Source organism: Trachemys scripta, chromosome 7 (assembly GCF_013100865.1).
Source record: "Trachemys scripta elegans isolate TJP31775 chromosome 7, CAS_Tse_1.0, whole genome shotgun sequence".
Taxonomy (NCBI): domain Eukaryota; kingdom Metazoa; phylum Chordata; order Testudines; family Emydidae; genus Trachemys; species Trachemys scripta.
In genome coordinates, this window is record NC_048304.1 from 108,079,563 (window position 1) to 108,098,540 (window position 18,978).

The 18,978-nt window shown below is 40.6% G+C and overlaps 1 protein-coding gene across 12 annotated transcripts in view; it reads right to left on the reverse strand.

Annotated features, from left to right (window-relative positions):
* The window catches only part of PLEKHA1 (pleckstrin homology domain containing A1), an 83,176-nt gene that overhangs the window by 38,111 nt on the left and 26,087 nt on the right, over positions 1 to 18,978 (reverse strand). For 8 of the 12 annotated variants that reach the window (XM_034777000.1, XM_034777005.1, XM_034777002.1 and 5 more), the window contains exons 3-6: positions 15,383 to 15,439; positions 13,396 to 13,441; positions 6,153 to 6,250; positions 5,317 to 5,454 (exon numbers count right to left, since the gene is read on the reverse strand). In XM_034777000.1, the coding sequence (XP_034632891.1) occupies positions 5,317 to 5,454; positions 6,153 to 6,250; positions 13,396 to 13,441; positions 15,383 to 15,439 (339 nt within the window). The remainder of the gene's footprint in view (positions 1 to 5,316; positions 5,455 to 6,152; positions 6,251 to 13,395; positions 13,442 to 15,382; positions 15,440 to 18,978) is intronic. The other 4 variants (XM_034777006.1, XM_034777009.1, XM_034777008.1 and 1 more) reach the window with 1 other exon arrangement.

An 18,978-nucleotide genomic window follows, 5' to 3' on the forward strand; every position in this document is an offset into this window, starting at 1 on the left:
AAAATATTATACATACAGATATGAATAAAGTTTTTAGGTCAGTTTCATAGCAGAGATGGTGAGGCTGCTGGTTCGTATAAGTCCTTCCAGAATCAGTTAAATAGATTCTATATAGGCAGTCCATGTGTAGAGTTTGTTCAAATTCTTCCATGAGAATTTGCAGGGATAATACAGAATAGACCTGGAGACCTCAGTCTTGCAACTTGAACTTCCCCTGACAAAGTTTACGCAGATCTGAGATAGTAAGGATCAGGTCCCAAGGTTTTTATAGCTGAAGCTCAGCTAATAAACCTTTTGGTAGCAAGTGATCACAGCAGGCATTTCTTGGATGAACAATAGGTAATATACATTGCTGCTTTGAAGTAAAACTACTTCTTAGGCACACACTGGTAACTAGTTGCCTTCATTAGCATAAGGCAATTAACTATTCAAACGGTAATCGTTCATAGGTAGTATACTACAAACTTCAAAGAGAAATAAAGAATGATATTACACCACAAGTTTCATCTAAATGTTAATTTTTTTTTTAAACTCTGAATAGGATTTAGTAATGAAACATTACAGGCAGGAACCAAAGTTTAGCTTCTATAAGTTAATTAGATCACACTGTTAAGCTTCTAATAAGATATAGATAAACAGACAAATGCAATTAGTATCTACTTCTGATTCTCTGACAATACAGTAGTACATTTAAAGAACGCTACTAATTTAGCATGGCTTTGCTAACTATCCTCAAGGAAAGGCCTTGTTTACCATTTAAATACTTTTCTAGTATGTCCTTAAAGGCTGATTTTGGGTCATTTAGCCTGCTGGTTGCTTAACCCTCACTGGCTCAGTGTCACACGAGGTTCAGGAAAAAATACTAGAAACTGAATAGATTGATTCAATTCAGGTAAAGAACTTCGGATGCCTTCTCTCTTTTTCAGTTTTCTGACTACCCTGGGGTAGTCAGAATATATTAGCAGCTGACCAGACATGAAAAAGAAAAGCATCTGTCATGGAACCAGGAGTGAGGTCAGCCCTGGAGCAAAACCTTCTGCACTTGTTGTTCAGGTTGGTGGTGAATAAATCTATAATCAGATATCCCCCACTGCCGGAAGACCTGGAGAAGGATGTCTTTTCTGACAGACCACTCATGACGGTCAACAAAAACCCTGCCTTTTTTACTTCACAATGGCGTTTTTCACTTCCAGGATATAGAAAGCTTTCAGTGTCACTTCATTTCTGATGCATAAGTTCCATAAACAGATTGCCTCCTGAGACAACTGAGTAGATCTGGCACCACGGGTCTGTTGAGAGGACACGTGGCACTGGAGTTGTAAATAACCACTTGCACTACCCAATTCTTGATGGTGGGCATAAAGGTCTTGAACACTGGCTCACAGTGCCAGCACGTGTATGTGGAGAGACCCTGTGACGTTGTGCAGTCTATATGGTTTTATAAAAATATAAGTGAATATAATGTAACTGGGATATGCTTCATGCAAAAGATCTCTTGTAAGGTATCATTACAAAGCTCATAATCTACTGAGTGTGATCATCCTATTTGTAGAAATGTACCACTCTTGTATCTAAAACTATAAATATAAAACATAACTCTGAGGGCCTATTGTAATTATGTAAAGTGTGGGCCATTAAGGATGGTTTGGAATCTTGATGACTCCCATTGTCTGCAGATGGCTGTATTTACCTGTGAGTCTTCCTGTATGTGTGTGTGCTGGCAAGTGAGTAATGAAGTCTTGCAGTGACATGTGATCATGTCACCTGAACTGGAATCCATCTTTAACCTGGTGCTTTTCCAGTGAGGGGGGGTGGAAACCCAGAGAGACAAAGGGTTCCCGCCTTATGCAAAAAATATATAAAGGGGTGGAAAAGAACAAGGCGGGAGGAGCCATCATGAAGAATCCCCTAGCTATCACCTGAGCTGCAACAAGAGCTGTACCAGGGGAAAGAATTGTGCCCAGGCCTGGAAGGTGTCCAGTCTGAGAAAAAAAACTTACCGAAGCATCTCTGAGGGTGAGATTATCTGTATTCAGTTTGATTAGGCATAGATTTGCGCATTTTATTTTATTTTGCTTGGTGACTTACTTTGTTCTGTCTGTTACTACTTGGAACCACTTAAATCCTATTTTCTGTATTTAATAAAATCACTTTTTATTTAGTAATTTACTCAGAGTATGTATTAATCCCTGGGGGAGCAAACAACTGTGCATATCTCTCTATCAGTGTTATAGAGGGCGAACAATTTCTGGGTTTGCCCTGCATAAGCTTTATGCAGGGTAAAACTGATTTATTTGGGTTTAGACCCCATTGGGAGACGGGCATCTGAGTGCTAAAGACAAGCACACTTCTGGGAGCTGTTTTCAGGTAAACTTGCAGCTCGGGGGCAAGTGATTCAGACCCTGGGTCTGTGTTGGAACCAGACGGAAGCGTCTGGCTCAGCAAGACAGGGTGCTGGAGTCCTGAACTGGCAGGGAAAACAGGAACAGGGGTAGTCTTGGTACATTGGGTGGCAGCTCCCAAGGGGGTTTCTGTGATCCAACCCGTCAAAGACCCTTCTTGAGAAGACCACAGGCTTGTGCACTCAGCATGCCAAGCTGTGTGTCCTAACCACTCACTGATGCATCCATTACTAGAGTCATGCCTGGCTCAGAGGGTAGAAAGGAATACCCTCGCAAATGTTCCATGTCCCCAACAACTACTCCAGGGACTGAAGCATTTGGGGGAATACGTAAATCTGCATGATGATGAGGTGAAGTCTGGCATTCAGTCACTTAAGTACACGATGCCATATGCCCGAGAAACTATAGGCAGGAATGTTCTGATGCGAGTGGGTTGGACTTCAGGGTTTCAACCAGAGACAGAGCAGGTTGAAACCTCGTCATCACAGTTGTAGCATCAAGCTCTGCCCCAACAAATGTAATATGCTGTGTCAGCTGCAACTCTGACTTGTCCAAATTCAGTTTCAGGCCAAGATGATTGAACAGCTGCCTCAACGAGGATGTTGTACTGCACATGGACTCTTGAGGCTCTAAGTGCCCAATCAAGAAACACTTAAGTGACAATGGACTTTGAGTCTCCAATCCACATCTGAGGAGCCTTCCTGGGAACCTTCAAGGTAGCATGTGAGCAATGGCTGCTCTACCTGCAAACTGAGTCAGGCTTGGACATGCGACTCCAAACTCCATCTTGCTGCTGTGATTGTCCACAGTAAGAACAAAGGGGTTCTTCCACATGGGAGAGGATATAAAATGTCCTGGAAACCTCTCCATTTTGTTTTCAATCCTGCTTCTGACCTCTGGAGGAACTGTGCTTGAAATTGAAGCTCTGAACAAAGGACTGAATGACCCATCCAAGCTGGAATCTTTGTAGTCCAGAGACTTGATTGGTTTAAACCAGCAGTAATCCCATCAAGCCTGAAACAAGCCTGAACTATGAACTTTGCAACTGTTGTATGTATCTGATTCCATTTAACCCATTTTAACTCCTCTATATTTTTCTTTTTATGAATAAACCTTCAGATTTTAGATTCTAAAGGATTGGCACCAGTGTGATTTGTGAGTAAGATCTGACTTGTATATTGACCTGTGCCTGAGGCTTGGTCCTTTGGGATCGGGAGAACCTTTTCTGTTTTACTGGGGTATTGGTTTTCATAACCATTCATCCCCATAAGGAGTGGTGCTTGTGGTGATACTGGGAAATTGGAGTGCCTGAGGGAATTGCTTGTATGACTTCTGGTTAGCCAGTGGGGTAAAACCAAAGTCCTCTCTGTTTGGCTGGTTTGGTGTGCCTTAGTAGTGAAGGACCCCCAGCCTTGGGCTGTGACTGCCCTGCTGTCAGCAATTGGTCCTGAATTGATACTCTCGGTAGTCCTGAATTGATATTCTCAGTAGTGTCCTGCCAAAGGCCGCTTTGTTACAGTGGCCAACTTCTCTTTTCAGGTACTGAAAGACCTTGAAATCCTCTGGGGTGAAGAAGTGGACTCAAGTGTAAGAGTGTCATCCAAAGATGAGGAAATATGTGGAAGGACATCCAGGGGTTCCTCCATGATTCCTTCTTTAAGGGTCCAACCCTGTGGTGAGGTGTACAAGCTGATAAGCCTGCTCGATAGGTTCTTGTACAGGAGGATGAGGGATCTTCTTCCCGTGAGAGACACTGATGGGGCCCTAAGTTCCCTCGGGACAGGCCATGACCAGCAAGGCCAAGAAGGGTATTTTGCGTCTGGGTTGTTCAAACAGGAGGACACCATATGGGGGATTCTTTATAAAAGAGAACCATTACTTAGAACCTGCATCCCTGCTCCATGGCCAGTTCAGCGATCTAAAGAGTGTGACAGTGATATCTGTCCCTCAGACTCTGAGCCCAATGAGGAGGTATAGGACTCTTAATAATGGAGACACTGCATACATTATGACAGTAAGATCCTTATGTTACAGAGTATTTCAAACTCAATGAAGTCTACCTAGTTGACAAAGTTTAACCCTAAATTTGGTAATGGGAATGCTACTTGATACCTAGAACTGAAACAGTCTTAAACCCAATAAAATGTAATGTTAGGATTGCTGACTCCCTGTGCCAAAAGAATATTTTAATCTGTAATAGTAACTACTGAATGCACTGAACTATAAGATATATGTTTACAGGTTACATTTTGAAAAAATTAGCAAATAAAATGCAGTAACATTCAACACTGCCTAGAATGTTAGCCGTTCCAATAAGTAATGCCACTACCTACATACTTATGAAAAACTAGTCAACTGTTATGACTTCATATTATACTTGGAATCTTCTCCTTAAGTTAGCTAGAATTGTCAGATAGCACTTCTCAAGTAACTTTAAAACAAACTAGCACAAAACAATTGGCCAGTATTTAAACAATTGAACTTGCTTTAGGCAAATAAAGCCTACTCATCACATTCAGCCTTTTTGAAATGCAAATCTGACATGTTATAATCTCCTCTGACAAACTAAATTCCTTGATTTTGAAATGCAATGAAGTACTCAACAATTAGTTAAAGCTATGCAGCTTTTAACATAAAAAAATCCCACTAAGTTTTAAGTGAACATTTTATTCCTTTTTTAAAATGCTAACACTGTAGAGTATTTCTTTGTGTGAAATCCTCAAAGAGGGCCTATTTAGATATTTTTTTAAAAATAGGATCAAATACCATCTAATACATTGCTTTGATACAGTTTATTCTTTAACTGGAAAGCAATAGTAACAAACCTAAAGTAGAAACAAAATATTTTTACAAATACATTTGTAATTCCACAGAAAAATGAGCTACATCAAATAGAAACAATGTCAACACTTACAAACGCCACTTCCCTAGACACCCTAATTAGGAGCAGGTTACTGAAAACTGGGAGCTGGAGTACAAATACTTGTACTGTCCTCAGTCTGAGTCCTGGCTGTTGATTTGGAAGCACACTTATGAAGTTTCTTCTCTGAAACTGTACAAAGGAAAACAGGCTAAAGTAACTTCTGCTTCATGAAAAGATCAGATGTAACCTGTGGGCGTTTTCTGTCATGTGGTAACAAGCTGTGTAAGACAAAAATGTAACTTAACCTCTCTGAGAGCAGCTTATTTGTTAAATTAACCCTTCACTATCAGAATCTGTGGAATGCCACGATATACAAGCAGTTTGCATTAGATGCAACTGAATATCAAAGCCCCCTATAATGTAGCAAACTTTATTCTCTTCGAATATTGCTAAATTAAACTCAGAAGGGACCAGAAAACAACCGCATTGGTTAAACTACAATATGGTCGTATCAACCTCTTCCACAAAAGGAGAAAAGAAGAGACCAAATACTGAATGTTTTTTTTTTTTAAACTAAAAAGTACTCTTCAGTAATTGTAAACTATTGTTACTATTAAAAACTAGATAAAACCTATTTCAATGTAAAAATAAAATATCTTCAGTCTGTTTCCCTCTTTCCCTTATAGAGTCAGTTTCTTCCATTTGTATGGGGCTTAGCAACGGGGGGAAGAGAACAATTTTTAAAGACAGAAATCTAGTCAATCTCAAATTTTACGTCTGCGCTCAAGGCTCATTGCTGATTTTTGTAGATTTTTTTTTAATTCGACAATGTCTCTTTACAGATTATTAATACTCTCAATTGTAGAAAAATTAATAGAACTACTTACTGTGATTTTGATAGCTTTGTTCAGAACATTTACCCATTCTACTAGGTCTTGCTGATCATTGGCTTGTAGAAAATACTTTCTCATCCCCGCATTCATAACTGTAAGATATTAGAAAGTAATTAAATTTCACTGAAAAAATAATTGAAATCAGTTAAATACTCAACTTGGATTATTACATCTTCCTCCTCTATGCAATACTGTAACAGAAATCATCTCATGAAACTTTCACTACTTTAAGTTTATCTCATTTTACACGTAGCTAGATAATTTTTTCAGATATGAATTGTGTTTTTCAAAAACTTTCCAGTTAATACTTTACTACCCAACATAGAAATTGCTGCAAAAAAAAAAAAAAAAAGGCCATGAAAAACCTTGTTTTAATAAGAGGTCGCCATCTTATGCAGTCCCTCCTTGACCCAGTTTAGTCTAAATTTCACATAACATCCCAGCTTTCATGCTTGTTAAGAGTTTGGGTATTTCTCTTTCCAAACCTTTGACCAATTATCTTTGGCAACAAGTTTTCCTCCCCCAACTATTCTTTTGTGTTAAGCACAGTATCCACCTGGACTAACCTGTTTGGGGGTTGGGATAAGCTCAAACCTACTAAGTGTAATCAAGCTGAGGGTCAACTATTATTCCCTAGCTATCAGTTTTTAATGACTTCTTTTGAATTTGTCTATTGTACTATTGGAGAACTGATGCACAATCTGAATTGTTAATCTGTCAAGGCATGTTAGCTCCACACTTCAACATTACTGCTCGCCACAAAATGGCTTATTTCTCTATCAAGTAGGATTTTCCACTGGATGTTTTCCAATCCATCACACAAAGACAGAGTGCTGGGTTTTCTAGCTTGCACATAAAAGATTACTGTTTATTTCTATTATCAGAGCACCTAGGGGCACTCAGTCATGGACCAGGACCCCATTGTGCTAGGTGCTGTACAAATATATAAAAAAAAATATTATAATCTAAGTGTAAGGAAAGAGACAACAGATGGGTACAGACCAACAGCAGAGCACAAGGAAACAATGAGACAATATTGGTCACCATTGCAAGCTGAGGTCTCATAACAGCAGCCTAACCATTGTCAAGTTTTTTTGTAGGCTTATTGGCAAAGGACAGTCTTAAGGCAAGATTAGAAGAATGAGTTAGTTTTGCAGATGTTTACAGGAAGCTTCTCCCAAGCATGAGGGGCTACATCGGAAGCAACACAATGGTACTTGTTTGAAAATTTAACAAGTGGGCAATAGAAGCTGGCACCATAGGCCAATCAGAAGTGGGAATCAACCTTTCCAATACTGAATGACAGATAAATCATGAAAAGCACTGAAAATGAAAGCCAGTGGAGCATGCAGAGTGGGGTGACATGGTCAAAGCAACAGGCTAAAAAAAGGAGCTTTGCAGCAGCGTTCTGAATGGATATGAATGGGGCAAGATGACAATTGCTGAAGCCAGAGGAAAAAATGCTGCAGTAATCAAGATATGAGGTAATAACCTGAATGAAAGTTTTAGCTATGGGGATAATCGGAAAGGCTGCATCTTAGTGAAGTTATGCAGAAAGAATCTGCAAGATTTAGACAAAGCCTAGATATGAAAACCTAGGGAGAGGTCCGAGTCTAAGATGACATTCAGGTTATGGGCCTGAGTGACAGGCAGGATGGTGACGTTGCCCACAATGCTTGAGAAAAGAGGTAGCGGGGAGGGCTTAGGGGAGCTTTGTTGTAGCCATGTTGAGCTTGAGCTGATTGCTAGAAATCCATGGGACGATGATGTGAGACAGGCTCAGATTTTAATTTCAACAAGAGACATGTATCTGAACTGTTGAACTGAGAGAGAGACAGTCTGTGTGTCTGTGTGTGTGATTTCCCAGAGACAAGGTGCAGAAGGAAAGAGAACGAAAGCAACGAACCCCTACAGAAAGTTGGAGAAGTATTCTCTGAAGGACATGCTCAAGGAGCCCTTAGAAAAGTAGCAGAACCAGGGGAGGACAGAATTACAGAAGCCAAGGAAGGACAGGATTTCAAGAGCAGCATATGTCAGAGGTGGCTGACAGCTAAAAGAGAACAAGGATGGAGTGCTGGTTCTGAGTTTTGGCTACAAAGAGATCACTAGACACTTTGGCAATTGTGTTTTCAATTGAGCGTAAGGGGTAAAAAAGAGATTGAAGAGGGTCTAGGATGGAATTGGAGGAGAGGAACTCTAGACCAGAGGTGGGCAAAGTACGGCCCGCGGGACCGTCCTGCCCAGCCCCTGAGTTCCCGGCTGGGGAGGCTAGCCCGCGGCACCTCCCCCACTGCTCCCCGTCTCCCACAGAGCCACGCCACCATGCAGGGCGGCAGCATGTCTGGCTCTGGCTGACGCGGCAGCCAGACATGCTGCTCTGCTCGACATGGTAAGTGATAAGTGGGCCGGGGGGTTGTATAAGGGGCGGAGGGCAGTCAGGGGACAGGGAGCAGTTGAATGGGGCGGAAGTTTGGGGCGGGGGGGCGGTCAGGGGACGGGGAGATTGGATAGGCGTGGGGTACCAGTGGGCCTGTCAGGGCACGGGGGTGTGGATGGGGGTCGGGGCAGTCAGGGAACAGGGGGCAGTTGAATGGGGAGGAGGTTCTGGAGGGGGGCATCAGGGGATGGGAAACGGGGGGGTTGGATAGGCGTGGAGTCCCAGGGGGCCTGTCTGGGGGTGGGGCTGTCAGGGGACAGGGAGCAGAGGGGTTGGATAGGGGCGGGGGATCCCGGGAGGGGGCAGTTAGGGGACAAGGAGCAGGGGGGGTTGGAAATGGGAGCGGGCGGATAGGGGGCGGGGGCCAGGTTGTTTGGGGAGATACAGCCTTCCCTACCTGGCCCTCCATCCAATTTTGCAACCCCAATGTGGCCCTCGGGCCAAAAAGTTTGCCTGCCCCTGCTCTAGACAGTGATTGTAAACAGCATGTTCAATTATCTTAGAGATGAAAGGGAAAAGAAGATGGGGAAGTAGGTGGAGAGGCAAGTGGGGTCGTGAATGGGTATTTTTAGTTTCTCCCAGTAAAATATGATTGTATTTTCAGGGGAAAAGAGGCAGAGGAAAGTGAAAGATTAAGGAAAATAATAAGGTATGGGATGAGAATAGGCGCTGGGGATATGGGGTCACTGCTGAAAATAAGAGGTTTGGAGGAGAAGAGAAGATGGAAAACTTCTGCATCTGTGACTACAGAGAAAGAGGAAAGAGATGTAAGAGGAGAAGGGATAAAGCCGTGTCATATTTTGTCAATTTTCTCTTGATCCTATGCAGATAAAGAAGTGGAAGCAGGAGGGGGATGGTTAAAGGACTGAGTTGATGGTTGTGAAAAAACAGTTGTGATAGTAGGTGTAAGACTGAATTAAGTTGGAGAAGTAGAGTTGCTTAGGTAGCACGATGACAGAACTGAAATAGAAGAGAACAAATTTGTAATGGAGGAAGTCAGAAAAACACAGATTGATTTTCACATTCCAGGTGGACTTCACTTGCAGTTTTAAGTTATGAACTGCATAGATTTTAGATAGCCAAACACTGAACACTATAGTGCCATTTTTACAAAGTTAATTTTCAGAGCATAAGCTTACTTTTATCCCTGGAAGACTAAGTCATGAGCAAAGCACAGCTCTCTCAATGGATATTAGGTGATTACTGGTACAAAGTGATTCACTAGTGTGTTTGAATACACCCAAAACACATTTTAATAAGAAATGCCTTGTGTACAACTTGCTTCCCATTTTTGATTACAAAAATTACTTATAGAAAAATTAGAAAAACATTTGTCTCTCTAGATTTTTTTGGCATTGTAAGACAGCACTTCCTAGACAACATCTTAAAAACTATTGTGAAAAGAACATTTTTATGGGAAAAAGCACAACATACACACACTAATACACTTAAGGGTTGCAAAATAGTACACCTTGCAAATTTTGTCTCATTTAGTACAATAAGCATCAGTACATTTCCTACAGGCTACAACTCAATTATAATCATCTCTAATTCTAAAAGAAACATTTAAAAAGTAGTACACAAGTCTCCAAAACTGTGAGGCTTTAAATATACTTTTATGTATATTAAGTAGTTAGCCTTAAAGCCATTATTTTCATATTTACAGTTTGCTTAGAGAAAATTCTCCAGATACAACTGGATCCAGATAATTATCACTGAAGCTATCCAACACTTTCAGTTTAGCAAGGTCTACTATCCTCCCAGGCCCTGCCCCCTTCTCTATGAATCCTTCTTGGATTATAATACCATCACTATGTGCAAAGACAGTTTTCAAAAAAAAGTAAAAAAGGATGGACTATTTCTAGAACGTGGTTCTGAACAGACCACAACACAGCAAAGATACTAACTGGATGAAATACAACTAACTAAAAGTTGCACAATTTACCATTTAAGTTATAAAATAGACATTCAAATTACTACTATTAAATATTGACAGACTAATACAAGTAAGACTGTTCTAATTTGAAAACGTAGCATTTAAGTGACAACTTCAACAAAGATCAGACTAATATTTCTACTTTTTGCCCTGGGTAAGAAGCATGATCATGAACTGCATGAACTTTGAGGCTCTATTTAATAACTGGTTTTATTTAAACTAAAAGTTTGTTTTTAAAGAAAATATTCAAAGCGTGTACAAAGATTCTTATTTTACTATCAGAATTTAGCAGTCTATTGACTCAAGCCAATTCTTATTTTACCTGGCAGTACCAACAATACTGCCTTTTCAACAGAGGCTGCGTCTAGGCTGCGCTACAGTACAAACTATGGAGATGTGAATTGCAGCGCGCACCAAAGTGCTAAGCTATATCTGCTCTGTGTGGATGCTGCTAGCGCAAGCCTAGAGGTATCCAGCTCTTGTTGATGTAACGCTCTTCAAACAGGATTATGTGAAAGCAAAACTAGGTAACTTTTAGTTCACGCCAGCAGCATCTACACAAGGTAGTTACAATTCAGCACTTTGGTGTGTGTGCTGCAATTCACAACCCCATAGTCCGAACTGCAGGGCTGTATAGACAAGCCCAGAGTAAAGGTCAAGGCCAATACCTTAACGTAAGCTACTAATCAGTAAAAGAGTATTTATCTGGAAGTAGGAATAGATCTGGTTTACATAAAACAAAGGGACTAAAATCTTTAGTGGACCCTGTTACATTAAACCTTCACTCAAGATTGAAACCTTAGGCAGAACACCAAAATCAACTTATTTCGTCATAACGCTCTAGTCCACTGCTGCCCACATTGCTCAGTCAGTAACATTCTTAATGATCTATTACATTTTCACAAGCTGGGCTCAAACTGACAACAGCAGTGTCAACTGTTAATCCACAATATCCAAGACTGTGGAATGAGATTGTTAAAAAATTTACTACAGTAACACACTTGCAGCAAAAAGACAAAAAATTGCCAAACTTATTTAAAATATAATTCTCAAAATATTTTCATAATTTAACAGAGCAGAAACAAAATGTGCATAAGCTTTTGTTTGTTTTTCCTTCTTTCTTATTTTACCTGGCAGAACCAACAATACTGTCCAAGACTAATTACACCAAAGGAGGACAAATTACACCTATCTTTTCAACAGAGGCTGTGTCTAGGCTGCGTCACCGTACAGATTATAGAGATGTGAATTGCAGTGCGCACCAAAGGCCTCCTTAGAAAATTGCTTTGAGCTGACCGGGTAACACAAACCCACCTTAGAACTGGACTACATGGTCAGCTGGAGATATCCATGGTGCTGGGAAATCCCCAAGTGGCCCCATAATCTTCAGACTCTAGCATGAAGTGCACCGTCATAATACTGTTGTGTTCTGGAAGTCTTCAGCCATCTCTTGGGGCTATCGTAGGCAGGTATTAATTGTACAGCAGCCCTGAAGCTTCTCTAACTTACAGAGGGGATTCAAAAGAGCCTTCAGCAGTCTCAAGAATTGGGGGAGCCACCTCAGTGTTGTCCATCCCCTCAGTTTCTGTACTGAACACAGGTAACTCAGATGTGAGGATTAAGACCAAAGTGCATAACATGCTCTTCAGAGAAGAAATGCACAAATTGTACCTGTCTATTTTCATACTATGTTGTTCTTGTAATGTAATTGTATGGGATCTACAGTCAAGTCTTGACACATTAAACATCAAAAATAGCAGCTTTTAGCTTCAAAGAACTAGTGAGAAAAAAATGCATACAGGTGTTTCCAGTGACAGGCCCCAACATCAACATGAGTTGTGCCTATGTAGAGTAACAGGAACTGCGTCTAAGCATCTGAATGTGCAATCTGCTTTTTACAACTGCACACAGTTTGCTACACATTGAGAGGAAGCAGCATAGAGGACTACTAGTTTGCCTTTTGCAGTAGTGTGGATCTATAGCTGTGCTCCCATAATACAAGGAATAGTTAATGGAAAGGGGAAACAAGCTTAACATATACTTTTACTTAGAGTGTTCTAGAAAGTATATCCTAGATATATCTCCAGCAACTAGATATTTATTGAACAGCTGTGTCAAAATATTTCTTTGAATATAAATACAAGGATAGGTTTTCAGAGAGAGCAGTTATTCATCCCCGTTTTTGCAGAGAACTTTCAAGATCCAAATTGCTTGTCATAGGATTCTAGATTATGATAAATCCTGGACAAATGCCATTTAATACATTAAACAGTGGAAGAAAAGGAGAATAAATGTGTGCTCTTAGAAAAAGAATCAGAGCTATAAATTCACTTTATGCTAAAGGATTAAACTGCCAGTAAACCTAGTAAACAAAACATTTTTCTTAAGCATAGCATTAACCATTAGACAAAAGTTTAAAACATCAGTGAACAATTTGGCAGGCATCGTTAACAATGGTGTGTCAACACAATTTTTTTCTCTATAATACAGATTAAAATAGTTCAGTTACTTGCCTTCAGAGTTGAATTATCTATGTCAGGTACCCTGAGAACAACCCATCTTCTTTAATTAATTAGTTTGCCTACTGATTCAAAAAAGCCGCAAAACATCCCAGCAACAGCTGCCGGCTAGTCACTTGTAGCTCTAAGTTGCAGTTTTTAAAAAGCCATTAAAAACTCATAAAAAAAACCAACATTCTCCCTCTACATTAGGAAGGAAATCAGGAATATAAATAAATTTAGAACAAACACACACTACCGGTAGTACCTAATATTAGAACTGCAGAACATAAATAAATAAATAAATTGAAACCAGGTTATTTTTAAAAGAGCAATTTGACAGATGTGTAATACATTAGAACTTACCAAAACAGAATTCTGCCTTTGGCCTTAGCTTAGTTGCATCGCTAACCTAATAAGAAAATTAAACATGTATAATAAATACAGAAAGTGACATTACATGTAGTATAATATACACACTAGATATTGTACAAACACATTCAGTTTAAGATTAACAATTCAACATTAAACGGAAACATAAAATATATGCTTCTATTCCTTACATTTAAGGACCCAAATCATTCCTGGATAGTGAAAGCCACTCCTTGACACTTGTTGGGCTTTAGATGCTTGGCAGAATTCTCTATTTTAGGACTTTAAACTGCTACCCATTAGTAGGATTTCAGCATAATGAATGTGAAATCAATAGCAACAGCAAAGTGCCCACTGGACTTCATGAACTCCAAAAACCTTTTTGGGGTAAAAAAACTGGAATAAGGATTTTGTTTTTGAATTTTGATTTTATTAACCGCCTTCCTCCCCCAATGCATTTCTAGTGTCTCATCACCATAACACTCCTTTCACTGCAAACCTGATTTATGCACCTTTTCAGATTTAGGACTTGAAATTTCAAGAAGAGTTGTGTAATTTAGAGGAAATTACGCAATTAAGAGGTGAATGAAGATAGTTGTAAGCACATCTATGGTAGTTTCCCTGGACATCTACCTACCCTTATGACCCAATGTCACCCAAAGTTAACCAGAATACAAGAAGACTAGAGAATGGATTGTAGAAGATAGTAAACAAGGAAAGTAAAGATATCAAGAAAAATTGGAGGGGGGAAGAACAGGAATGAGATGTATGGACAAGAAAAGGCAATTTCATTTTCCCATTCTTGTTATTTCTTACAGGACATTATAACACTTTCCATCAATCTAACCTCAAAATTTGCTCCCTTCTGCTCCATATTTTCTATGAATTTCTTAGAGTACCCCTATATATACACATCTCTACCCCGATATAACGCTGTCCTCAGGAGCCAAAAAAATCTTACCGCGTTATAGGTGAAACTGCGTTATATCGAACTTGCTTTGACCCACCAGAGCACGCAGCCCCGCCCCCCCAGAGGGCTGCTTTACCGCATTATATCCGAATTCATGTTATAACGCGACCCGATATATCGGGGTAGAGGTGTATTTAGTTTCTGATTATGTTGTTTCCAGAAGTTTCCTGCGTTGATCTTTAAGAGATTATATGATCTGCAAACTATCATATTAAATGAGTATTCTTTCCTTTGTAAATGGCTTCAGTTTCTCAGAGGCAAACTGGAACACAGATCAATAGGTACAAGTTCAAATCAGAGTTCATCCTGAATCCATAGTTTAGAATACTAATTCTATTACATATAAGGGCAAACAGTTGGAATTTAATTTTTTTGAAGCAAATCTAGACAAGTATCACCAAGAAGCTGGTAAAAAGAACACCTAGACAGATTTCTGCATTCCTTACTGCTTTGACTAGCTCTAGTGTTTTTAATGTTTCTTGAAACTTCAGGAGCAGTAACCACATCACATTTCCCCTCCCCCACCCCCAAGTATAATATCAGATATACCCCCCAAAACTACTACCTGTAACTTCATAGGTAAGGCTAGATGGAACCACTTAGTTTGACCTTCTGAATAACACAAGGCATGGGATGTCCCTGAATTAATTCCTGCTTGAACTAGAGCATAACTAAAAAAAAAATCCAATCTTTATTTAAAAAAGTTGCCCGTGACACAGAATCAACCATAATTCTTGATAAATTGTTCCAGTGGTTAATTACCCCCATTAAAAATTCGTGCCTTATTTCCAGTCTGAATTTCTAAATTGATTGAGTTCCTTGAGTCTATAAAATATGTTTTCTAACCTTTTCATCCTTCTTCTGGCTTGTCTCTAAACTCTCATCAATTAAAAGTATTCATTAAGGAGTTCTGGCATTTTCATAATATCATAGTTAAGATCACCAAAATCTACTGATAGAATTACAATCTTACAGTCTAGAAATATATCACTTATAAGTCAACTGACATACCTTTGAAATGTAGGTAAGTTTAATGGCTCCAACAGGTGGAGAGCCAGAGGGAAGGTTCTATATTAAAAAAAAGCACAATAATATGGTATGAAACTGAATTATCCTCCTACCACATAACATGTTCAATATATATGCATCAGATACAAGGAAGCTAATCAAAGCTTTATGAACAAAAAAAATTCTATACAGTTGCATTCACAATACAACATTCAACACAATGTATGCTTTAACAGGATTTAAACTATTCGGTTTCATTTATTAAACAAACATCTGGTAATCAACTAAAACTGAATGGTTGTTGGAAATAATGCTGGTGTTAATTGTTTCAGAGGTTTATGTATTTTACTATAGGAAAAAGGATTCTTGCAGGTTTGCATCCAGGAAATCCTCCTAAAAGCACGCTTTTTCCTTAACAGATGTTGAGTCAAGATGATGGCATCTTATGTATTTTAATAGAAAAGAGACATTCATCCACTCCTTAGCTACCTGCAAGAATGCTTCCCTTATGTAATAGTACTTTCTAAAATATATTAATATCCCAGTCTCTGGCAACAATACTAAGTGAACTGGAGGAAAATGGGAGGTATACAAGTTCCTTACCAGCAATGTTAAGCCTACAAGCCTGATTGCAGTTTGGATTGTGACAGTCTCTTGAAACTAGGAACAGCAACAAGTTCCACACACTGGCCTATTTAACATGTATTTGTGTTATTTTTCATAGCAAGTCTATAGTTGGGAATTGCAATTTAAAAAAGCAAAACAATTATGTACCGTTTACGGCATTCAGTGGTAAAATATGGTCAACTTTCTATTTAATTTGTTTCCAGTGAAACTTACTGTGCATCTCTTTATTTTAATCATACCTTCCATTTTCAGTTTCAGTTCACTTCTATTCCATAATAGAATATTTTATGTTAAAAATACATAGGTACGGACAAAGAAACATTAACAAGAAAAGCTATGTCGTGACCTATTTTGGGGGTTAAAAATGGAATGAAGCCATGTTTGTCATATACATATTTCCCTATATTTATTCTCCTCCCACCACAAATTCTGACTCAAGTTAGTCTTTTCTAACTTATGCTGTCACTCACTCCCCTACCCTTGCACGTCCACACACAGTTTCAATGTTTTACCATACACCTAGTAACCAGAAGACTAAATCTACTAATCAGATTCTGATAGCAAATCCCATATAAAACACCTGCCCCTCCAACAACTCTTGGAAAAAGGGACAGTGCTGGAATCCTTACTGTGCACTGTTCTTAGACTCTCTTTTCATCGGTCTCTAGCTAAACAATAACTGAATCTAGAAGTTCCTCTCCCCCATTCCCTTCTGTTTGCTGGAAAGGAGGAGTACTCTTTGTTCCCCTTTCCCATTCCAGAGCCTCTTGGATGGTGCAGGGCAGATGGTCTGTTATCTACCTCTTTCTTCAGCCTCTTGGCTACTGCAAGTACTATTCTCCACTACTCTGCTTTCCACCTTTGCCTCTAACTCTTCCTTCCCAGTGGAGGTCTTCATTGTGTGTCCTGCAGCAGTTTTCTGAAACAGCAGTGTAAAATTTATTTTTCTTGTGATAAGACTGATTGGTTTTTACTCTGCTGCAGATCAAACAGCTCTAAGCAGTGACAAGGACACAAGTAGTTTTGCAGGCTGAGGAAGACGACATAATACTTAACATTTATTCACATTTGAAAGATTCCTTGCAACCATAAGGGCAAGAAACTTTACATTCTGCAGAAATTGACAGTGAACCAAGAAAGCATCCCTCTTTCTTTTTTGAGCCTGTGTGTGGCAGGACAGTTTTCATCCCAATGTTCAGGAAAAGCTATTTTATCCGACACTTCACCAACCAGAAAGCTCTATAAACCGCCATTTCTGATCTTCATTGAAATACCGGCTTAGTGTCCAGTTGGCGCAGGGCCGGCAGCGGGTTGGGGTACAGGAGGGGGTGCGGGATCCAGGGGCCACTCACCTCAAGTGGCAGGCAGTTCTGCGCCCTGTCCCCACCCTGAGCGCTAGCTCCACAGTTCCCATTGGCTGGGAACAGCGGCCAATGGCACCTGTGGGCGGGGGCGGCACCTGCTGTGCCTTCACCTAGGAGCAGCTGGGACAGGTCGCTGCCACTTTCAGGGAGCTGCCCGAGATGAGCAGCCCCCAGATCCGACACCCCGCATCCCCTCCGGTGCCCCAAACCCCTGCACTGAGCCCCCTCCCACACAAACTCCCTCCCAGAGGCGGCACCCCACATCCCTTCCTGCACCCCAACCCTCAGCCCCATACCCCCTCCTTCACCCAAACTCCCTCCCCCTCTTAGTTAACTGGCATTTTTTACTTACTGGCACCCACTATTCCCCCAACATGCCAGATAAAACAACTTTTACTGTATTCTGCTTTTACAGCCTATATTTTGGAATAACGAACAGTGTGTACAGATGCGCTGCTAAACATGGTCTTAGGATCATTTGTTTCCTAGAAAGTCCGAGTACATTTATACAACGGCAAATACAACCTTCCCTCCACTCACACCTTTCAGTAGATGCAAAGGAACCCTGTGCAACAGAGGTTATGCTTAGGGCTCTACCAATTTCACGGCCATAAAAAAGGTGTCATGGACCGTGAAATAAGCCCCCTTGAAAACAGATCTCCCCATGCTACCAGCTGGGGTGCTCCTAGCTGCAAGCCCTGGCCAGGCTGGAAAGGGACATGACTTGTCCTTCCCCTGGATGGCCCCTCTCAGGGGGAGATCAGACCCATCTCCGAGTGCCTCCCCCTGCTTCAAGAGGTTCCTGTAGCTGGAGGAGGCGGGCTCCATCTCCCTCTGCTGCTGGGAGCACCTCAGCTGGGGGCTCCTAGCTGTGAGTCCCCCACCAGGCTGGCGAGGGACAGGATGGTGAGTGTGCCTGGTGCCAGGGCCTGCTTCATACAAGCTCTCTGAAGTGGCCTCCACAGAGCAGCTCTGCAGCCATTTTTTTTTGGGGGGGGGGGAGGGGGGAGGGAGGAAGATATACCTATCTCATAGAACTGGAAAGGGCCCTGAAAGGTCATCGAGTCCAGCCCCCTGCCTAGCAGAACCAAGTACTGGTTTTGCCCCAGATCCCTAAGTGGTCCCCTCAAGAACTGAACGCAACCCTGGGTTTAGCAGGCCAATGCTCAAACCACTGAGCTATCCCTCCCCCCTCATTCTACAGCTCAAGAACGAATGAGTGGATTTTTAACTTCAGTCAAAACCCCTTCATCTGTGTGCGAGCACTAACCTTAAAAGAACATAAATACCTGAGTGAAACACTAAAAATAGAGCGCATGTATCATTAAACACAAATTCTGAAGAGCTGCACTTTTCACAACATTTCTGCATGTTTCCATTGATGTAACTGGGACATAACCACAGAAGGCTGAGAGGAGAGGAACAGTTGTACTCCCCCCATTAATGTAAATCATCTGAAAGAGTTCTATTTAATTTCCAGAAGTTATTTCCTCTTTTTCACCTACAATTTCTGATTGCCTCAGCCTTAAATCACTTTGATCTATACTGCACTGTCCCTATTTCATTTGTTTTTGGATATAGTAAGATTCCACATTTCAAATGCAGTCT